At 48.4% G+C, this 24,113-nt stretch overlaps 1 protein-coding gene across 1 annotated transcript; it reads left to right on the forward strand.

Annotated features, from left to right (window-relative positions):
• Window positions 1–4,235: 4,235 nt before the first annotated feature.
• On the forward strand, window positions 4,236–5,172 carry LOC125508884 (probable E3 ubiquitin-protein ligase RHC2A). Its single transcript, XM_048673680.1, has one exon. The coding sequence runs from the start codon at window positions 4,378–4,380 to the stop codon at window positions 4,864–4,866; it is 489 nt and encodes a 162-aa protein (XP_048529637.1). The 5' UTR covers window positions 4,236–4,377; the 3' UTR covers window positions 4,867–5,172.
• Window positions 5,173–24,113: the final 18,941 nt, after the last annotated feature.

A 24,113-nucleotide genomic window follows, 5' to 3' on the forward strand; every position in this document is an offset into this window, starting at 1 on the left:
GGTCACTAACAGGGGGTTTAGTCTAACTAATTTGGGTTAATTAGTGGGTGGGACCCAGTAGTCAGTGACTATTTAGTTAATTAAATTAATTAATGAAATAATTAGCATTTTATTTATTTACAAAATGTTTTAAATGACGCGGGCCCGCATGTCAGTGGCAGTAGCTGCCACATCAGCGCAGTTGACCTCGGTCAACATGGCCAGTTGGGGCCCCCAGGCCCACAGGTAGTGACCCAGGGGTGGGCCCTGGTGTGCCAGCTCAGCGGAGCCGCCGGAGTAGCTCCGGCGAGCTCGCACGCAGTGACCGAACGCCGGCGTGCGTCGGGATTTGCCTACGGGGCACCAAATTGAGCGCGGACGGGCGCATTGGAACGGCAAGACGACGACGCATCGGTTGGAGGTAGTCTAGCGAGCTGCGGTGGTCAGAGAAGGGCGCATCGAGCTCATCGCCGGCGAGGGGTTTCGGGCGAGCAACGGCAACGGCGATGCGGCGTGCTACTGGACAAACAGAAGAGCGGGGCGAAGCCTACGCGCGCGCGCGAGCACTACGGCACGAGCCCGTGACCATTTGGTCATCGGAGACTCATCGGCGACGAGCTCCGCGGCGGCACGCTCGGGCGCTCGTCGAGCTAGGGGCTAGCGGCCACGGATAAGCGCGTGAGCGGGCGCGTTGCGTTCCTAGAAGCACCAGGAACACGATGTCGTGCTCAGGTGAGCACGACGGAGAGCAAGGCCACGGCGGCGAGGTGATCCGCAGCGCGTGCTCACGGCAATGGCGACGGGGCAGCTACGGTGCGCGAGGGGGCTAACGAAGATGGGCAGAAGATGGGGGAGCTCACCGTGCAGCACGCAAGATGGCCCCTGAACAGTTTAGTAGCAGCAGACGGGGCGTCGCCGGAGTTGGTGAAGAGCGGCGACAAGGCTCGTCGGAGCAGAGGAGGAAGACGGCGGCGTCGCGGGCGTTGCGGTGGCTTCGAGCTCCAACGGGATGCACCAGTCGAAGCAGCGGACGGCGGCGGACCTTGGGAACACAATGGGGCGGCAAGGCGGGCGCGGTGGCCGTGGCTAGGCCGGAGCCATGGCGGCGGTGGCGTTCGGCGGCGATGGGGAAGGGGAAGCAGTGCGGTGGATCTGAGGGGGGAGCGCAGGCACCGAGAGAGGGAGCGGGGGGGAAGTGGGAGGCGGGTTCGAGGAGGCGGGGCGTGGCAGCCTTATCCCCCTCCTCGACGCCGGCGAGGGGGTGTGGCGGGGACGCGCCCTGTTCCGACCCGGTTCGTGGGAACAGGGAAGGGGACGAGGCAGGGGAGCGAGGCTAGGTGTGGCCAGCTGGGCCAGGTGGGCCGGTCGGCCTGTGAGCTGGGCCGCCTGGTCCAGGGAGGCTTCCTTTTTTTGTTTTTTTGTAATTTCTTTCTTTTATTTATTTTCCTTTTCTGTTTTATTTAGTTTAGGGCATTTAGGTATTTTGTAAAATTGTGTCTTCTACACCATAATTATTTATGCCATTTTTGGCACTGACCGAACATTTTTGTTTCAACTTTTAAAAACTTTTGTTGTTTGCCATTTTTTTGAATTGATTTTTGAATCGGTTTGAACTAACGAAAGTTTAGCAATAGTAATCAAAGATGACATGGCATCATTAGGAGAGTTTTACTATAGCCTAATTATCCGGGCGTTACAGAGGCGGTCCTGGCTCGACTAAGGCGGCACCGGCAGCGGCGGATCATCTTCCTCAACGCCCGTTGCCCATCCACGTAGGCGTCGTCGGTCCGTCCCGCCTGGCACGCAGCTCAGGCCACTCCGCTCCCAATGTTCTTCAGGTACACCGCCCACCACCATCCTCTGCTCTAGAAGTGGCAGCCGGCCATCGTTGGGTCCTCGTGCCCGCGTCGGGCCGACGCGCACGAGGACGCACAAGTCCGAGGCACGAGCATCCCGTCGCAAGAGACAACGAGTAATGTAGAGAGCGACCGCGGGGGGAGGCGCTGACCGCGCGCCGATCACGTGCGAGTGTCGATCGATCCGTGCTCCTCGCGTCGGTCCTCCGCCGTTCTCTCATGACGGCGGAGACGGATGCGCGGCGCCTCCACCGCAAGAATGCCAAGGCGCTCCGAATCGACATTGAGTTGTCGGAGCGCGAGGCAAACAAGGAGGCGATGTCGAAGGCGAAGGTGGCCTGTCATGCGAAGAAGCAGGACCAGCTGATCCGGAGGCTCTAGGGGCAAGCATGCTCGAGGACTCTGACCTGACGGTCGAATCCACCTCCAACTCTGACTACGACGCACAACCGCCCGCCGACGCCTAGATGGAGAAGGGGCACAACCGTGCCGACGACTGGAAGAGGGAGGGGACAATGAGGAAATGGTGATTTTCTCCATCCTTCTCGTTTTATTTATATTTTATCTATGTTTTAAGTATTTGTAGTATGCATTTGCAGTGTTCGCCGATTAACTTCTCGTTTTATTCATATGTTATCTATGTTTTAAGTATTTGTAGTATGCATTTGCACTGTCCGCCAATTAACTATGGTCATTTTGTCTAGCTATGAAATGATGATACCATGGACTGCATGTTGATCGTGTTTATACATAGCGTTGCATGGATTGCATGGGTTTGAGTTTCAGATATGAGAGACATGGATGTGAAAGCTAACATGCATCCACGAACGTTTGAGGGATCAAATTTGCCAATTCCGACGATAGATGCTATGATGTGTGATCGTAATCATTTGGTTGAGCAAACGAGTTTATATTTTTTTCAAAATGAGGGGACATCCCTCGGCCTCTACATCGAGTGATGCATGCAGCCTTTTATTTATCATATCAAAATTCATCATCCGACCATAACAAAGTTCAACCAATAAATTGCCGTACATGACTGCATGAAGGGTAAATTAAAACGTAAAAGATCATAGGAAAATGAGCCTCATGCATCACAAATCCTACTAGTAGGCCGCCAACCAAATCGGTTGAACAAATCCCGAGAGACCATCTCTCATCAGTTGCACCCAAAGACCGTGGGCGCCCGATCTTCCTCCTTGTGAAGTAATGACCACATATGGATCCAACTGGTAGCCTTGAAGATAACTTGCAAAAAGTTCGAAACTTTCTTTCTGTTAAAAATACAATCATTACGAGTGTTCCAAATGCCCCAAAGTAAAGCACAAATTCACACACAGATCTAAGACTTAAACTTGAGGTGCACCCCATTAACCAGTTTTCAAACATATTCGTGCTACTCGTAGGGGAGGTAGATTGAAAGCTATATGGACCGTTCTCCATAATAGCTTGGCAACTGGGCATTGAAGGAATAGATGCTGAATCAACTCCTCATTGCCACAAAAGCAATACTTAGTGCATCGTTGCCAATCTTTTTTGTTCAGATTATTATCTTTTGTTAGGATGATCTTGCGATCCAAATACCGCATGCAGATTTTTATTTTCAGTGGGACTTTCAGTGGGCAAAAGAGTTCATATGAAAAAAAGAGAGACACGCGGCCTGCCCTCCACGCCCATAGATTGGGTGTGGACTCTCCGTGGGCGCGAGCCTCCACGCCCATAGAACTGAGGCCGGTGCGGCGGATAACCCTGCCACGCCATGGTCACGTACGTGCACCAAACCAAGAGCCCAAGGAGAAGACGAAACGGCACGCTTCCTTTCCCATCATCAAACGTTCTGCCGCAACGCTGTCTTATCTGGTCCGACTATTCTGCGCCCACACCTTATCTCCCTTGACGTCCTAGTCACCGCGCCGTCGACAAACCCACCCAAAATCTGATCCGCGCATCTCCACTTTCACTCGCCTCCTTCCTTGTCAAGCGATGCACCACCGATTGATTTGGCTCAAACAAATTAACACCTGCAAGGCCGCGACGTTAGAGTGAACCGTTTACCCTAGAATCGAGCACGTAGAGTGCGAAAACCTGGAGCTAGAGTAGATTAGAGAACCTGATCGCGTCAGCAGTGAGTGTGTGTTATCCATTAATAATAATTTAAAATCGCGTGAGGACGGCTAACACCGTCGTCGTCGTCGTCGTCGTTAACCCGGCCTTGTGTTCCTGATGGACTCTGTCCAATCCGAGGTAAGGAAACGTTCCTGGTTACTGCCAAATTATTAGGATAAGATAAGATAAACGCGTGCGCCTAAACAAAGTCGTTAATTGATTACTCACAGGGGCAACAGCTTTCTTCTTCTCAGTTAAAGAAAACGGATAGGGACAGACGAGTCTCTCCGCATGGTCGTAGCAGGCCATGCCTATTTAATCGCACCCGTCCGCTCTCCCCCATCTCTCTCTCTCTCTCTTCTTCTTCTTCTTCTTCGTTCTCTTCAGATCCCCGGAAGCGCCAGACCCGGAGCAACTGAGCAGCAAGTTCTCGGGCATGGACGACGACGGCGACTGGATCGCGGCGAGGTACCTCCTCTCCTCCATCCTCGGCCGGAACCCGCTCGTGGTCGACCACGTCGACGAGGAGTCCTTCCCGGTCGACCACGCCCCCGCCGCCGCCGCCCGCGGCGGGCCGGCGGAGGCGCCGGTGTGGCAGCCGCCGCCGGCTGTGTTCGCGGTGCCGAGCCTGGCCGGCACTGTTTGCGCGGTGTGCACGGAGGAGATCGCGGTGGCGGACCCCGTGGTGCGGCTGCCGTGCGCGCACTGGTACCACGCCGGCTGCATCGCGCCCTGGCTCGGGATCCGGAGCACCTGCCCCATGTGCCGCGCCGAGCTGCCGGCCAGGGAGGAGGCCGGCGGGGCCGGCGCCGTCGGCCGCGAGAAGCCCCCGCGCGCCGAGGCCGGGACCAGCGCCGCCGGCGTGCGGCGGGACGCGTCGTCGTACGGGGGGTACGTCGCCGCCGGGGGCGTCCTGTCCGGCTGATGGACGGGCGAGCGGGCCGTGGTGGACCGCGTCGTCGTGCGCGCGCCATGGCTTTTGTCTATTTTTTTCTTCGCCGGAGGAGTGCTGCTCGATACCTGTTGTACAAATGAAAAAATGGTTAATTATTAACATGATGTTGATTCTTGAGGGCTTAACTCGTCATTAGCATCTGCTGAATAGAAAAAAGAAGAAGGAAAAGCACTCGATGATTGTAAAGAGGAAAAGGGGGAAAAAAAACTTAGCTGTGAAGTGAGAATCTGATTCCCTGTCGCAGGGTGATGAAGGAATACAATGCCTTTGCCAAAAGCAGCTATCACCGTTCTTCCTTGGTCTATGCTACTATTTTAGTGTAAAAGAAGTCATCTTCAAGGTTCAGTAACCAAGAGAGTACAAGATCACGTACATAGATGTTGCAAATTTAAAGATGTAAAATATACATCTTGGAAAAGTACATTTTACATTTCAAAAAAGAGCCAACTCCATCAGATAATGTATATTGAAGATGTAAAAAAGTAACTCCAACAGATGATGCAAAGTGAAGATGTAAAACAAAACATCCGAAAAGAACTTAAATTTTTCACATGTTCACAATATCAAATTATTACATAATTCATCAAATCCACAACATCAAATGCAACACAAATACAACAAAATTATTGCACAATAGAGCAAACAGTTAATGGAACTAGGCGGCTCTCTCGTCATGCCATTTCCAATACTCCATCAAATCCTTCTGAAGTTGATCGTGTGCCTCGGAGTCTCTAATTACATTGGACACCTTCATGAAACGTTTGATTCGCTCCTATTTTCTCATCGACATAACACGTACGCCCATCAGATCATAGAAGGTGTAATTTAAATCATGTCCACGCTCATTTTCAATGATCGTGTTATGCATGATCACACAAGCAGTCATAATATATTAAGGATTTTTTTTATATCAGAAGCTAGATGGTCATCGCACAGTAGCAAAATCCCAAATGCCCTCTCTACATCTTTCCTAGCCACCGTTTGTTTGTTCTGAAAGATGAGTTCTTTCTTACCATAGGGTTTTTCGATTGGCTTGACAAAAGTACTTCACCTCGGGTAGATCCCATCCGCAAGATAGTACCCATAGTTGTTTGTGCGACCATTTGTTTTGAAGGTCATCGGTGCTACGTCTCCATTTGCTAATTTGGCAAAAAGAGGTGACCGGTCGAGCACGTTGATGTCATTGCAAGATCCAGGCATCCCAAAATATGAATGCCAAAACCATGTTTCTTGATCGTCAACGGCCTCAAGAGTGATAGTGGCATCCTTCCCGTGACCCTTAAACTGTCCATGGCATACTTTTGGGTAATTTTTTTCATTTCCAATGTATGCAATCGACGGAGCCTAGCATACCTATAAACCCATGGGCTTTGTTCATCTCCAAAAGTCTCTGAGTGTCTTGAGCATTGGGTGCTCTCAAGTACTCTGGACCAAACACTTCTACCGTAGTCTTTTGTAAATTGTTTGATATAGAAAATAGAAGTGCTCCCTGCCATCGTCAAGTCGTCATCAATGTAGTATGCCGGAACACCATAGGCCATCATGCGCAAAGCGGCAGTGACCTTCTGCTGTAGGATCGAAAGTATGTCTAGAGGGGGGGTGATTAGACTACTTGACCAAATAAAAACTTAACCTTTTCCCAATTTTAGTTCTTGGCAGATTTTAGCTATTGTAGGACAAGTCAAGCAATCATCACACAATTCAAGCAAGCATGCAAAGAGTATATTGGCAGCGGAAAGTAAAGCATGCAACTTGCAAGAATGTAAAGGGAAGGGTTTGGAGAATTCAAACGCAATTGGAGACACGGATGTTTTTCCCGTGGTTCGGATAGGTGGTGCTATCCTACATCCACGTTGATGGAGACTTCAACCCATGAAGGGTAACTGTTGCGCGAGTCCACGGAGGGCTCCACCCACGAAGGGTAATGGTTGCGTGAGTCCACGGAGGGCTCCACCCATGAAGGGTCCACGAAGAAGCAACCACCCACGAAGGGTCCACGAAGAAGCAACCTTGTCTATCCCACCATGGCCATCGCCCACGAAGGACTTGCCTCACTAACGGTAGATCTTCACGAAGTAGGCGATCTCCTTGCCCTTACAAACTCCTTGGTTCAACTCCACAATCTTGTCGGAGGCTCCCAAGTGACACCTAGCCAATCTAGGAGACACCACTCTCCAAGAAGTAACAAATGGTGTGTTGATGATGAACTCCTTGCTCTTGTGCTTCAAATGATAGTCTCCCCAACACTCAACTCTCTCTCATAGGATTTGGATTTTGTGGAAAGAAGATTTGAGTGGAAAGCAACTTGGGGAAGGCTAGAGATCAAGATTCATATGGTAGGAATGGAATATCTTGGTCTCAACACATGAGTAGGTGGTTCTCTCTCAGAACATATGAGTTGGAATTGTGTATGTGTTCTGATGGCTCTCTCCACGAATGAAGAGGAGGTGGAGGGGTATATATAGCCTCCACACAAAATCCAACCGTTACACACAGTTTTCCAATCTCGGTGGGACCGAATCAACAAACTCGGTCGGACCGAAAAGGTAAACCTAGTGACCGTTAGAGATTTTCGGTGGGACTGACATGCAACTCGGTAGGACCGATATGGTTAGGGTTTGGGTATAACGTAATCTCGGTGAGACCGATTACACAAACTCGGTGAGACCGAATTTGGTAATAAGCTAACCAGAGAGTTGGCCAGGTAAACTCGGTGGGACCGATTTGCTCTTTCGGTGAGACCGAAAAGTTACAAAAAGGAAACGGAGAGTTTACACTGCAATCTCGGTGGGACCGATTCGCTCTTTCGGTGAGACCGAAAAGTTACGAAAGGGAAACAGAGAGTTTGCAATCCCTTCTCGGTGAGACCGAGATCCCTATCGGTAGAACCGAATTGCTAGGGTTTGGCAGTGGCTTATGACAAGTGAAACTCGGTGGCGCCGGATAGAAAGAATCGGTAGGACCGAGTTTGGCTTAGGGTTTAGGTCATATGTGGATATGGGAAAGTAGTTGAGGGTTTTGGAGCATATCACTAAGAACATGAAGCAAAAGGCTCATTAAGCAACACCTTATCCCTCCTTGATAGTATTGGCTTTTCCTAAAGACTCAATGTGATCTTGGATCACTAAAATATAAAATGAAGATTCTTGAGCTTTTGAGCTTGAGCCAATCCTTTGTCCTTAGCATTTTGAGGGTTCCACTTTCACATCCATGCCATGCCAATCATTGAGCTTTCCTGAAATAGTCGTCTTGGAATAGCATTAGCTCAATGAGCTATATGTTGTTATGAATTACCAAAACCACCTAGGGATAGTTGCACTTTCATCTGCTCGGTGCTATGTCCAAGCAACCCGACATAATTCCTTCTCTTCTGCTCGGTGCTATGTCCAAGCAACCCGGCATAATTCCTTCTCTACTCGAAGGATCGATCATGTTTCTTCACGGAAATGCAAATATGGATGGACAATTCTTTGGACATTCTGAACCTGTGTCAGAAGTATCTCTCTGGGAAAATGGGTGGTGAACCAAAATAGTTGCGCATCAACCTATTGTGCGTCTCAACCCATTGTCTCCAAATGAACTCTCAGCCATACACGGAACCGTCGTGCTTTGGCTTCTTGATGTAGGGTGGAACCCTAGATGGCCGATCTTTCACGAAAGGAGCGGATCCCTACGGGGAACACAAAGAACACGAGGGTAATTCACGAGGGAAAACACGAGAGAATCACTCAAACCAACAAGATTCAATTACACATGTGCTAGATCCCCGAAACACAAACAGATACACGATGATCCAAGGTCAACAAAGGACGATACAAGTAACCGGTTCTTCTCCTAGAAGGAGGTCTTGATGGGGCCGCCCAAGAGGGGGTCTTGAATCCAAGTTGATCTTCTCCGAAGAGGGGCCGCAGTCTCTCTCGAGGAGGAGATCGGTATGGATGAGCGAAGCTCTATCTCGAAATATGAGCTAAACCAACGCTAACCCTAGCTAGGATGAATGGGGGGTCTATTTATAGTCTAAGTGCAAAAAGGGGCGAAGTGAAGGGGTACATGGGCCTCGGGCCCGAATCTGGACGCAGCCAGGTACCGGACGTCCGCTGGGGACCGGTCGTCCGGTGTCTCAGGAGCTGCCGGACGTCCGGTGTCCTCCGGTCGTCCGCTGGTTCTGCTCTGTGATGGGGGTGCCGGACGTCCGGAGGCTCCGGACTTCCGCTGATGTTGGCTCGGGTGCTGGGGCGCCGGTCGTCCGGTCCGGACCGGACGTCCGCTCGTTCGCTTCGGGTGCAGGGGCACCGGTCGTCCGGTCTGGGCCGGACGTCCGCTGGCTGGAGCTTGGCTGGCGCTTCAGGCGCTGGACGTCCGGTCCCGGCCGGTCGTCCGGTGGCTGGGAAATTTCCTGCAGCTCTTCTTCTTCTCCGTCTTCTCGTCCATCTTCCTCTTCTTCTTGTCCTTGCTCCTTAGATTCTTCATTATACCTGAGTATGCATAATGTATCCATATGAGGTAGTAGCCATGCTTCATGTGCATCGGAGTGGAATTGTGAGAGGAGAGATGTCACCTCGGTTTCAAGGGCTCTTGCACGTGATCGAGTCATGGGCCCGGTAGGCACTTGGTGAGACGATGGTAGGTCCATGGGGATGACCTTAGGATGCTCCGCATCATCTCCCCTCCCTTGGGGAAGATCCTGTTGGAAATATGCCCTAGAGGCAATAATAAAATGATTATTATATTTCCTTGTTCATGATAATTGTCTATTATTCATGCTATAATTGTATTATCCGGAAATCGTAATACATGTGTGAATACATAGACCACAATGTGTCCCTAGTGAGCCTCTAGTTGACTAGCTCGTTGATCAACAGATAGTCATGGTTTCCTAGCTATGGACATGGGGATGTCATTGATAACGGTATCACATCATTAGGAGAATGATGTGATGGACAAGACCCAAACCTAAGCATAGCACAAAGATCGTGTAGTTCGTTTGCTGTAGCTTTTCTGGATGTCAAGTATCATTTCCTTAGACCATGAGATTGTGCAACTCCCGGATGTCGTAGGAGTGCCTTGGGTGTGCCAAACGACACAACGTAACTGGGTGACTATAAAGGTACATTACAGGTATCTCCGAAAGGGTCTGTTGGGTTGGCACGAACCGAGACTGGGATTTGTCGCTCCGTATGACGAAGAGGTATCTCTGGGCCCACTCAGTAATGCATCATCATAATGAGCTCAATATGATCAAGTGGTTGATCACGGGATCATGCATTACGGTACGAGTAAAGTGACTTGCCGGTAACGAGACTGAACGAGGTATTGGGATACCGACGATCGAGTCTCGGGCAAGTAACGTACCGATTGACAAAGGGAATTGAGTACGGGATTGATTAGGTCCTCGACATCGTGGTTCATCCGATGAGATCATCGAGGAGCATGTGGGAGCCAACATGGGTATCCAGATCCCGCTGTTGGTTATTGACCAGAGAGTCGTCTCGGTCATGTCTGCTTGTCTCCCGAACCCGTAGGGTCTACACACTTAAGGTTCGGTGACGCCAGGGTTGTACAGATATGAGTATGCAGTAATCCGAAAGTTGTTCGGAGTCCCGGATGAGATCCTGGACGTCACGAGAAGTTCCGGAATGGTCCGGAGGTGAAGAATTATATATAGGAAGTGTTATTTCGGCCATCGGGAAAGTTTCGGGGTCACCGGTATTGTACCGGGACCACCGGATGAGTCCCGGGGGTCCACCGGGTGGGGCCACCCATCCCGGAGGGCCCCAAGGGCTGAAGTGGGGAGGGGAACCAGCCCTTAGTGGGCTGGTGCGCCCCCCTTGGGCCCCCATGCGCCTAGGGTTGGGAACCCTAGGGGAGGGGGCGCCTCCACTTGCCTTGTGGGGTACTCCATCCCCTTGGCCGCTGCCCCCTAGGAGATCCCATCTCCTAGGGCCGGTGCACCCCCCTAGGGGGCCTATATAAAGGGGGGAGGGAGGGCAGCTACCCCTCAAGCCTTGGCGCCTCCCTCTCCCCTGCTACACCTCTCCCTCTTGCAGAAGCTCGGCGAAGCCCTGCTGCGGTGACTGCTGGATCCACCACCACGCCGTCGTGCTGCTGGATCTTCATCAACCTCTCCTTCCCCTTGCTGGATCAAGAAGGAGGAGACGTCACGCTGACCGTACGTGTGTTGAACGCGGAGGTGCCGTCCGTTCGGCGCTAGGATCTCCGGTGATTTGGATCACGACGAGTACGACTCCCTCATCCCCGTTCTTTGAACGCTTCCGCTCGTGATCTACAAAGGTATGTAGATGCATCCGATCACTCGTTGCTAGATGAACTCATAGATGGATCTTGGTGAAAACGTAGGAATTTTTTTTGTTTTCTGCAACGTTCCCCAACAGTGGTATCAGAGATAGGTCTATGCGTAGTTCTCTTTGCACGAGTAGAACACAATTTGTTGTGGGCGTAGATGTTGTCAACTTTCTTGCCGCTACTAGTCTTATTTTGCTTCAGCGGTATTGTGGGATGAAGCGGCCCGAACCAACCTTACACGTACGCTTACGTGAGACCGGTTCCACCGACTGACATGCACTAGTTGCATAAGGTGGCTGGCGGGTGTCTGCCTCTCCCACTTTAGTTGGAGAGGATTCGACGAAAAGGGTCCTTATGAAGGGTAAATAGAAGTTGACAAATCACGTTGTGGCTTTAACGTAGGTAAGAAAACGTTCTTGCTAGAACCCTCTTGCAGCCACGTAAAACTTGCAACAACAATTAGAGGACGTCTAACTTGTTTTGCAGCAAGTGTTTTGTGATGTGATATGGCCAAAGTTGTGATGAATGATGAATGATATATGTGATGTATGAGATCATGTTCTTGTAATAGGAATCACGACTTGCATGTCGATGAGTATGACAACTGGCAGGAGCCATAGGAGTTGTCTTTATTTTTGCATGACCTGCGTGTCATTGAGAAACGCCATGTAAATTACTTTACTTTATTGCTAAACGTGTTAGCCATAGTAGTAGAAGTAATAGTTGGCGAGCAACTTCATGGAGACACAATGATGGAGATCATGATGATGGAGATCATGGTGTCATGCCGGTGACAAGATGATCATGGAGCCCCAAGATGGAGATCACAGGAGCTATATGATATTGGCCATATCATGTCACTATTATTTGATTGCGTGAGATGTTTATCATGTTTTTGCATCTTGTTTACTTAGAACGACGGTAGTAAATAAGATGATCCCTCATAATAATTTCAAGAAAGTGTTTCCCCTAACTGTGCGCCGTTGCGACAGTTTGTTGTTTCGAAGCACCACGTGATGATCGGGTGTGATAGATTCCAACGTTCACATACAACGGGTGTAAGAAAAATTTACACATGCAAACACTTAGGTTGACTTGACGAGCCTAGCATGTACAGACATGGCCTCGGAACACAGAAGACCGAAAGGTCGAGCATGAGTCGTATAGAAGATACGATCAACATGAAGATGTTCACCGATGTTGACTAGTCCGTCTCACGTGATGATCGGACACGGCCTAGTCAACTCGGATCATGTTATACTTAGATGACTGGAGGGATGTCTATCTAAGTGGGAGTTCATTGAATAATTTTATTAGATGAACTTAATTATCATGAACTTAGTCTCAAATCTTTACAATATGTCTTGTAGATCAAATGGCCAACGTTGTCCTCAACTTCAACGCGTTCCTAGAGAAAACCAAGCTGAAAGACGATGGCAGCAACTATACGGACTGGGTCCGGAACCTGAGGATCATCCTCATAGATGCCAAGAAAGATTATGTCCTACAAGCACCGCTGGGTGAAGCACCCGCTCTCCCTGCATAACAAGACGTTATGAACGCTTGGCAGACACGTACTGATGATTACTCCCTCGTTCAGTGCGGCATGCTTTACAGCTTAGAACCGGGGCTCCAAAAGCGTTTTGAGAGACATGGAGCATATGAGATGTTCGAAGAGCTGAAAATGGTTTTTCAAGCTCATGCCTGGGTCGAGAGATATGAAGTCTCCGACAAGTTCTTCAGCTGTAAGATGGAGGAAAATAGTTCTGTCAGTGAGCACATACTCACAATGTCTGGGTTACATAACCGCTTGACTCAGCTGGGAGTTAATCTCCCGGATGACGCGGTCATTGACAGAATCCTCCAATCGCTTCCACCAAGCTACAAGAGCTTTGTGATGAACTTCAATATGCAGGGGATGGAAAAGACCATTCCTGAAGTATTTGCAATGCTGAAATCAACAGAGATAGAAGTCAAAAAGGAACATCAAGTGTTGATGGTGAATAAAACCACTAAGTTCAAGAAAGGCAAGGGTAAGAAGAACTTCAAGAAGGACGGCAAGGGAGTTGCCGCGCCCGGTAAGCAAGCTGCCGGGAAGAAGCCAAAGAATGGACCCAAGCCCGAGACTGAGTGTTTTTATTGCAAGGGAAGTGGTCACTGGAAGCGGAACTGCCCCAAATACTTAGCGGACAAGAAGGCCGGCATCACGAAAGGTATATGTGATATACATGTAATTGATGTGTACCTTACCAGTACTCATAGTAGCTCCTGGGTATTTGATACCGGTGCGGTTGCTTACATTTGTCACTCAAAGCAGGAGCCGCGGAATAAGCGGAGACTGGCGAAGGACGAGGTGACGATGCACGTCGGGAATGGTTCCAAGGTCGATGTGATCGCCGTCGGCACGCTACCTCTACATTTACCTACGGGATTAATTTTAAACCTCAATAATTGTTATTTAGTGCCAGCTTTGAGCATGAACATTGTATCAGGATATCGTTTAATACGAGATGGCTACTCATTTAAATCCGAGAATAATGGTTGTTCTATTTATATGAGAGAGATGTTTTATGGTCATGCTCCGATGGTGAATGGTTTATTCTTAATGAATCTCGAGCGTAATGCTACACATATTCATAGTGTGAATACCAAAAGATGTAAGGTTGATAATGATAGTCCCACATACTTGTGGCACTACCGCCTTGGTCACATAGGTGTCAAACGCATGAAGAAGCTCCATGCAGATGGACTTTTAGAGTCTCTTGATTATGAATCATTTGACACATGTGAACCATGCCTCATGGGTAAAATGACCAAGACTCCGTTCTCAGGAACAATGGAGCGAGCAACCAACTTATTGGAAATCATACATACTGATGTGTGCGGTCCAATGAGCGTTGAGGCTCGCGGTGGCTATCGTTATGTTCTCACCCTCACTGATGACTTGAGTAGATATGGGTATGTCTACTTAATGAAACATAAGTCTGAGACCTTTGAAAAGTTCAAGGAATTTCAGAGTGAGGTTGAGAATCAACGTGACAGGAAAATCAAGTTCTTGCGATCAGATCGTGGGGGGGAATATTTGAGTCACGAATTTGGCACACACTTAAGAAAATGTGGAATAGTTTCACAACTGACGCCGCCTGGAACACCTCAGCGTAATGGTGTGTCCGAACATCGTAATCGCACTCTATTAGATATGGTGCGATCTATGATGTCTCTTACCAATTTACCGCTATCATTTTGGGGCTATGCTTTAGAGACTGCCGCATTCACTTTAAATAGGGCACCGTCGAAATCCGTTGAGACGACACCGTATGAATTATGGTTTGGGAAGAAACCTAAGCTGTCGTTTCTAAAATTTTGGGGATGCGATGCTTATGTCAAGAAACTTCAACCTGAAAAGCTCGAACCCAAGTCGGAAAAATGCGTCTTCATAGGATACCTTAAAGAAACTATTGGGTATACCTTCTACCTCAGATCCGAAGGCAAGATCTTTGTTGCCAAGAATGGATCCTTTCTAGAGAAGGAGTTTCTATCGAAAGAAGTAAGTGGGAGGAAAGTAGAGCTTGATGAAGTACTGCCTCTTGAAGCAGAGAGTAGCGCAGCTCAGGAAAATGTTCCTGTGGTGCCTTCACCAATTAGAGAGGAAGTTAATAATGATGATCAAGATACTTCTGATCAAGCTCCTACTGAACTTCGAAGGTCCACAAGGACACGTTCTGCACCAGAGTGGTACGACAACCCTGTCTTGGAAATCATGTTGTTAGACAACGGTGAACCTTCGAACTATGAAGAAGCGATGGCGGGCCCGGATTCCGACAAATGGCTGGAAGCCATGAAATCCGAGATAGGATCCATGTATGAAAACGAAGTATGGACTTTGACTGACTTGCCCGATGATCGGCGAGCCATAGAAAATAAATGGATCTTTAAGAAGAAGACAGACACGGATGGTAATGTGACCATCTATAAAGCTCGGCTTGTCGCTAAGGGTTATCGACAAGTTCAAGGGGTTGACTACGATGAGACTTTCTCACCGGTAGCGAAGCTGAATTCCGTCTGAATCATGTTAGCAATTGCCGCATTCTATGATTATGAGATATGGCAAATGGATGTCAAAACGGCATTCCTTAATGGTTTCCTTAAGGAAGAATTGTATATGATGCAGCCGGAAGGTTTTGTCGATCCTAAGAATGCTGACAAGGTGTGCAAGCTCCAACGCTCGATTTATGGGCTGGTGCAAGCATCTCGGAGTTGAAACATTCGCTTTGATGAGATGATCAAAGCGTTTGGGTTTATGCAGACTTATGGAGAAGCCTGCGTTTAGAAGAAAGTGAGTGGGAGCTCTGTAGCATTTCTCATATTATATGTAGATGACATACTTTTGATGGGAAATGATATAGAGCTTTTGGACAGCATTAAGGCCTACTTGAATAAGAGTGTTTCAATGAAGGACCTTGGAGAAGCTGCTTATATATTAGGCATCAAGATCTATAGAGATAGATCAAGACGCCTCATAGGTCTTTCACAAAGCACATACCTTGATAAGATATTGAAGAAGTTCAATATGGATCGGTCTAAGAAGGGGTTCTTGCCTGTGTTGCAAAGTGTGAAATTGAGCTCAGCTCAATGTCCGACCACGGCAGAAGATATAGAAGAGATGAGTGTCATCCCCTATGCCTCAGCCATAGGGTCTATTATGTATGCCATGCTGTGTACCAGACCTGATGTAAACCTTGCCGTAAGTTTGGTAGGTAGGTACCAAAGTAATCCCGGCAAGGAACACTGGACAGCGGTCAAGAATATCCTAAAGTACCTGAAAAGGACTAAGGAAATGTTTCTCGTTTATGGAGGTGACGAAGAGCTCGTCGTAAAGGGTTACGTCGACGCTAGCTTCGACACAGATCTGGATGACTCTAAGTCACAAACCGGATACGTGTATATTTTGAATGGTGGGGCAGTAAGCTGGTGCAGTTGCAAGCAAAGCGTTGTGGCGGGATCTACATGTGAAGCGGAGTACATGGCAGCCTCGGAGGCAGCACACGAAGCAGTCTGGGTGAAGGAGTTCATTACCGACCTAGGAGTCATACCCAATGCGTCGGGCCCGATGACTCTCTTTTGTGACAACACTGAGCTATTGCCCTTGCTAAGGAGCCCAGGTTTCACAGGAAGACCAGGCATATCAAGCGTCGCTTCAATTTCATTCGTGAAAGTGTTCAAAATGGAGACATAGATATTTGTAAAGTACATACGGACCTGAATGTAGCAGATCCGTTGACTAAACCTCTCCCTAGAGCAAAACATGATCAACACCAAAATTCCATGGGTGTTCGATTCATCACAATGTAACTAGATGATTGACTCTAGTGCAAGTGGGAGACTGTTGGAAATATGCCCTATAGGCAATAATAAAATGATTATTATATTTCCTTGTTCATGATAATTGTCTATTATTCATGCTATAATTGTATTATCCGGAAATCGTAATACATGTGTGAATACATAGACCACAATGTGTCCCTAGTGAGCCTCTAGTTGACTAGCTCGTTGATCAATAGATAGTCATGGTTTCCTGGCTATGGACATGTGGATGTCATTGATAACGGTATCACATCATTAGGAGAATGATGTGATGGACAAGACCCAAACCTAAGCATAGCACAAAGATCGTGTAGTTCGTTTGCTATAGCTTTTCTGGATGTCAAGTATCATTTCCTTAGACCATGAGATTGTGCAACTCCCGGATGCCGTAGGAGTGCCTTGGGTGTGCCAAACGTCACAACGTAACTGGGTGACTATAAAGGTACATTACAGGTATCTCCGAAAGTGTCTGTTGGGTTGGCACGAACCGAGACTGGGATTTGTCGCTCCGTATGACGAAGAGGTATCTCTGGGCCCACTCAGTAATGCATCATCATAATGAGCTCAATATGATCAAGTGGTTGATCACGGGATCATGCATTACGGTACGAGTAAAGTGACTTGCCGGTAACGAGACTGAACGGGGTATTGGGATACCGACGATCGAGTCTCGGGCAAGTAACATACCGATTGACAAAGGGAATTGAGTACGGGATTGATTAGGTCCTCGACATTGTGGTTCATCCGATGAGATCATCAAGGAGCATGTGGGAGCCAACATGGGTATCCAGATCCCGCTTTTGGTTATTGACCAGAGAGTCGTCTCGGTCATGTCTGCTTGTCTCCCGAACCCGTAGGGTCTACACACTTAAGGTTCGGTGACGCTAGGGTTGTATAGATATGAGTATGCAGTAATCCGAAAGTTGTTCGGAGTCCCGGATGAGATCCTGGATGTCACGAGAAGTTTCGGAATGGTCCGGAGGTGAAGAATTATATATAGGAAGTGTTATTTCGGCCATCGGGAAAGTTTTGGGGTCACCGGTATTGTACCGGGACCACCGGATGGGTCCCGGGGGTCCACCGGGTGGGGCCACCCATCCCGGAGGGCCCCAAGGGCTGAAGTGGGGAGGGGAACCAGCCCTTAGTGGGCTGGTGCGCCCCCCCTTGGGCCCCCCATGCGCCTAGGGTTGGGAACCCTAGGGGAGGGGGCGCCTCCACTTACCTTGGGGGGTACTCCACCCCCTTGGCCGCCGCCCCCCTAGGAGATCCCATCTCCTTGGGCCGGCGCACCCCCCTAGGGGGGCTATATAAAGGGGGGGAGGGAGGGCAGCTACACCTCAAGCCTTGGCGCCTCCCTCTCTCCTGCTACACCTCTCCCTCTTGCAGAAGCTCGGCGAAGCCCTGCTGCGGTGACTACTGCATCCACCACCACGCCGTCGTGCTGCTGGATCTTCATCAACCTCTCCTTCCCCTTGCTGGATCAAGAAGGAGGAGACGTCACGCTGACCGTACGTGTGTTGAACGCGGAGGTGCCGTCCGTTCGGCGCTAGGATCTCCGGTGATTTGGATCACGACGAGTACGACTCCCTCATCCCCGTTCTTTGAACGCTTCCGCTCGCGATCTACAAAGGTATGTAGATGCATCCGATCACTCATTGCTAGATGAACTCATAGATGGATCTTGGTGAAAACGTAGGAATTTTTTTTTGTTTTCTGCAACGTTCCCCAACAGATCCGTCCTCGGATCAAAATCTTCATCACCATGGAAAGGAGAGAGATCTTTGACGTTGAAGATGTCACTCACGTTGTACTTGTCGCGTGGAAGGTCGATCTTGTAAGCGTTGTCATTGTAGCGTGCAAGCACCTTGAAGGGTCCATCCGCTCGTGGACGAAGCTTGGATTTGCGTCCTTGTGGGAAGCGGTCCTTGCGAAGGTGTAGCCACACTTGATCACCAATGTGGAAGACCATAGGTTGCTTGTTCAAGTTGAGCTTGGTCGCAAGGCATTGAACTTGGCGCTCGATGGTGTTTCTTGTATCTTCATGCATCTTCTTGAGATGTGTCACACACGCACTTGCGTCCAAATTGATGCGCTCTTGGAGTGGTAGAGGAAGAATATCCAATGGTGACAAAGGGTTGAATCCGTAGACGACCTCGAAAGGGGACTTGCCGGTTGTTGAGTGTCTTGCTCGGTTGTATGCGAACTCGGCGATGGGTAGACACTCCTCCCACTCCTTGATGTTCTTCTTGATGAGTACTCAAAGTAGAGCGGAGAGTGTGCGGTTTGTCACCTCCGTTTGGCCGTCGGTTTGAGGATGGAATGCCGTGGAGAAGAGTAGCTTGATTCCGAGCTTGGCGCATAGAGTCTTCCAAAAGTAGCTAAGGAACTTGACGTCGCAGTCTGAGACGATAGTCTTTGGCACTCCATGAAGGCACGAGATTTCCCTACAAAACAAATTTGCAATATGTGAAGCATCGTCTATCTTGTTGCAAGGAATGAAATGAGCCATTTTGGAGAAACGGTCCATGACAACAAAAATTGAATCCTTGCCATTTCGAGTTCTAGGCAAACCAAGCACAAAGTCCATGCTAATATATTCCCATGGTTGGTATGGAATCGGTAGAGGCATATAGAGGCCATGAGATTGAGCTTTGGACTTAGCTTTGCGGCATGTCGAACATCGGTTGGTGAAGCGATTGACGTCCTGAAACATCTTTGGCCAAAAGTAGCTCTTCGAGAGCGTGGCGAACGTCTTATCGCGTCCAAAGTGTCCCATTAATCCTCCTCCATGCGATTCCTGCAAAAGCAATAAACGAAGGGACGACTTGGGGATGCAAAGTTTGTTAGCTCTCATAAGGTAGCCGTCTTTGATGTAATAGCGCTCCCACGATGTATTCGACAAACACTTGGCATAAGGGGTGGCAAAAGTTTCATCATGCACATACAAATCTTTGATATGCTCGAAGCCAATGACATCTAACTCGAGTTGCGTGACTAGCATGCATATGCGGGAAAGAGCATCCGCGACGATGTTTTCTTTACCCTTGATGTACTTGATGACATAGGGAAAAGACTCAATGAATTCACTCCATTTAGCATGACGCTTGTTCAACTTAGTTTGACCCTTGAGATACTTGAGGGTCTCATGATCGGTATGAATGATAAACTCGTGGGGGCAAAGGTAATGTTCCCATTCATGTAAAACGCGGACTAAAGCATATAGCTCTTTGTCATAGATGGGATAGTTGAGTTGCGCTCCGGAAAGTTTCTCACTAAAGTAAGCTATGGGGCGCTTCTCTTGTGTTAACACGCCTCCTATGCCATTACCACTAGCATCGCAATGAATCTCAAAAGGCTTGTCGAAGTTGGGTAAAGCAAGCACGGGAGCATGAGTAAGAAAATTCTTAAGCTCATTGAAAGCAATATCTTGAGATGGTCCCCAAACAAAAGGCGCGTTCTTCTTGCTCAAAGCATGCAAAGGTGAAGCAATGGTGCTAAAATCCTTTACAAATCGATGGTAGAAACCGGCTAAACCAAGAAAACTACGCACTTGATGCAAATTGGTTGGTTGGGGCCAAGTTTTAATAGCATTGATCTTAGATTCATCAACATGAACACCCTTATAAGAGACCACAAAACCCAAGAAAACGAGCTTATCAACACCAAATAGGCATTTCTCCATATTAGCATAGAGACGCTCTTTTCTAAGAGTTTGCAAAACTGTGCGGACATGGATGACATGTTCGTGGATAGATTTGCTAAACACAAGAATGTCATCGAAGTAAACCACAACAAATATACCAATGTAAGGGCGAAAGACATGATTCATAAGGCGCATAAATGTGCCCGGTGCTTCCGAAAGACCCATAGGCATGACTAACCACTCATACAAACCAAACTTGGTTTTGAAGGCGGTTTTCCATTCATCACCCTCTTGTATGCGGATTTGATAGTAACCACTCTTAAGATCAATTTTGGAAAATATAGTGGCACCACTAAGTTCATCAAGCATATCATCAAGGCGTGGAATGGGGTACATGTATCTAACGGTGATAGCATTGATAGGTCTACAATCGGAGCACATGCAAAAGCTACTGTCACGTTTTGGCACAAGAATGATCGGTACGGCGCAAGGACTCAAACTTTCACGCACATGACCATGGTCTATGAGATGCTTTACTTGCCTTTGTATTTCTTTGGTTTCTTCGGGGTTGATGCGGTATGGAGCTTTGTTGGGAAGCGACGCTCTGGGGATGAGATCAATTCGGTGCTCAATGCCTCGTAGTGGAGGTAGACCCGGAGGTAGCTCATCGGGGAAAATATCTTGGAATTCCTGCAAGAGAGAAGATAACACCAAAGGTAGATCGTGAGAGTTGTTAGTTTTTGTGACCTCGTCCTTGCACAATAGGACATAGTGTAGGACACTTGATGGGTTCTCACACACTTCTCTCATCTCACGTTTGGTGGCAAAGAGAACTAGGTTTTTCTTGTCGCTCATCGTGGAGTCACTCAATTTGGGCTTGTGGCGCTCACTCTCTTTTTGGTGGATCGCTCTCTCACTATTTTCTCCACGATGGGTGGCATGCTTGTCGGCTATCACTTGGCTTGGAGACATAGGACGTAGCACGAACTCTTTCCCTTTCATCTTGAAGCTATAGTGATTTGTACGCCCATTGTGAATGACACCTCGGTCAAATTGCCATGGCCGTCCAAGGAGGAGGTGGCAAACGGTCATCGGAAGGACATCACATTCCAATGTGTCTTCATAGGCGCCAATCTTGAAAGAGACTTGTACTCTATGCTCGACTTGTATGGTGCCGGTGTCGCTTAGCCATTGAACCTTGTAGGGGTGAGGGTGCTTCATCTTGACCAATTGGAGCTTGGAGCATAGTTCTTCACTTGCTAAGTTGTGGCAACTCCCTCCATCGATGATGACCTTGACGGATCGTCCATTGATTCCGGCCTTGGTGTGAAAGATATGGCATCTTTGATCTTCGTCTTGTTGATGTTGAAGAGTCAAGACCTTGGATACAACAAGAGCGGGGCTTGAATCTTCATCACAAAAGACTTGTTCTTCTTCATTGTTCACTTGGCGGTGCATGGCCACTTGCTCAAGGGCTTCCATTTCTCCTTTGTTCATGGAATCATAAGTGCCATCGTCGTTGAAGATCATTGTGCGCTTGTTGGTGCACTCATAGGACTTGTGGCCTCGGCCTCCGCAAGTGAAACACTTGAGGGAACTCGTCTTGACGGTCTCATCGGTTGGGGTAGATGAAGATGAAGCTCTCGGCTTGAAGTTGCTCGTAGGAGGATGACTTGTAGTTGACGAAGCTTTCTTGGAAGTCGGCTTGTCGATGTTGGAAGTAGACGTTCTTGTAGTCGGCGTTAGAGTCGTTGAAGCTTGGTTATTGGAGAAGCCGTAGAACTTGGATGCGAACTTGGCGTACTTGAAGTCATCTTGCACTTGGCGTTCCACTTTGGTAGCTTGGTGCACGAGCTCAATGAGATTTGAGTATGGTTGGAAGTCGGCGATCTTCTTGATGGGATGATTGAGTCCATTCAATAAACATGCCATAGTTTGCTCATAATCTTCCGTCCCATTGGCTCTTATCATTGCAATCTCCATCTCCTTGTAGTATTCTTCAACGCTCTTGGTTCCTTGCTTGAGTTGCTGGAGTTTTTTGAAGAGGTCGCGGTTGTAGTAGGTAGGCACGAAGCGTGCTCTCATGACATCCTTCATTTGTGCCCAAGTAGTGATGGGTGGTTCACCTCTTGTCTCGCGGCGCCCAATGACTTGTTCCCACCAAATGAGGACATAGTCTTGGAACTCAAGGGATGCCATCGCGATCTTCTTCTCTTCTTCATAATTGTGCAAATGGAAGATCTTGTCAACTTTCAATGCCCATGAAAGGTATTCTTCGGGATCGTTGCTTCCATTAAACTTGGGCATGGTGAACTTGAGCTTGCCGTAGCGTTGCTCTTCATTGTGTTGGGGTCGGGGATGATGACGCCCATGTTGTAGATGATTGTCCAACTCGTGGTACTCTTGACGCGGAGGGTTGTCAACCTCGTGTAGCTCTTGCCGCGGAGGATTCCCATTGTTTTCATGCTCTTGATGAACTTGATGGTCTTGGCGAGCTTGAGGGGGAGCTTGTCTATCTTGACGAGGCGCTTGTCTATCTTGACGAGGAGCTTGTTGACGCACACGTCTTTGGTAAATTCTTTCTTGAGCTTCATCGCGAAGTGCTTCTCGATGTAGTCGAGCTTGTCGGCCTCGGTTGGCTACGGCACGACTTGATTCATGAAGGGCACGTTGCGCTTCAAGTGCTTGAGCTTCACGTAGTTGTTGTTCTTGGCGTTCCACCTCGGCGTCTTGTGCATCTTGATGTTGTCGCGCTCGCTCCTCTTGTTCGTGTTGACGTTGGCAATGCCGTTCTCGGGCTAGCGCAAAGGCTTGTTCGGCTTGACGTCGTCGATGTTCTTGCGAGTCGGTGTCTCAAAGTGGATTGAGGTTTGCTTGACGCTCGTTGCGCGCGGCTCGTCGAAGAGTGTTCGATGTCGGTGTACTTGAACCGGAGATGGTGTCGTCCGAGTGTCGACTTGAACGGCTCCTTCTTGAAGTGGAAGAAGAGCGGTTGAGCAACAAAGCGCGGATCTCGTCCATCCTTGCGTCATTCTCTTGCTTGTGATCGTCGAGCTTGTTGTCAAAGTAGTCCCTTGTATGTTGCTCGGAAAGTCGTAAGTCGGCGGCAAGATTGTCGATGCGTTCACTCATAGCATGTTGCTCTTGATGTAAAGCACGCTGTGCACCAAAGAGGTGACTCTTGGTGACGAAGGAGTTCATGTTGTTGTCTTGCTCCATGAAGAGCGGGTTGGTAGAAGTACTTGGCCTATCCATCATTCTAAGACAAATGTGAGTGGAAGAAAGGGAAGAACCAATATCAAATGTACCTTGACCGATATTGACAATGGATCAAAGATGACTCCAATGTGTAACAAGGAAATAGCACAATTGGTACCAATTCTTGTCGGTTCTCACACCTACACAAGTAAAAGCTTTTGGTGGAGCTTGGTTAGGATGGTGGCACAATTTTTAATGTGAATGTAAGCAAGATTAAATAATGTTGGAAAAGATTCGCAAGATGCAATGTAACAAGTAGACCAAGCATATACGGTACACAGAAACACACACGCAAAAAGATAAGTGGGGTTGAGCAACCAAGGTTGAGCCAAAATGTGGAATCCACAAAAATGCTCTTGTTGCACAACACTAGAGAGACGCTAGCACGATTGCACGATAGGCGGATACAAGAACTTGTGCACAACCTACTTAGCAAAAATGCAACGACTTCTATCCAAATATGTTTTATGCGAGGTGTTGCTATGATATGATCCAAGATGATCGAGTATGACAAACTTAATGTTGTATGATGCTATGGTTCTTGCTTAAAAGCTCTTTGCTTATCTTTCCTCTTTGCTTAAAAGCTTGGTTGGCTCTTTGATGTTTGAGCTCTTTTCTTATGCGATGCTTGACGAACCAAGATAGCAAG

The sequence above is a fragment of the Triticum urartu genome, chromosome 5, assembly GCF_003073215.2.
Source record: "Triticum urartu cultivar G1812 chromosome 5, Tu2.1, whole genome shotgun sequence".
In the NCBI taxonomy this organism is placed as follows: domain Eukaryota; kingdom Viridiplantae; phylum Streptophyta; class Magnoliopsida; order Poales; family Poaceae; genus Triticum; species Triticum urartu.

Excerpts from the sequence above, each read along its gene's own strand:
- LOC125508884 (XM_048673680.1), top strand. The coding sequence starts at position 4,378 with ATGGACGACGACGGCGACTGGATCGCGGCGAGGTACCTCCTCTCCTCC.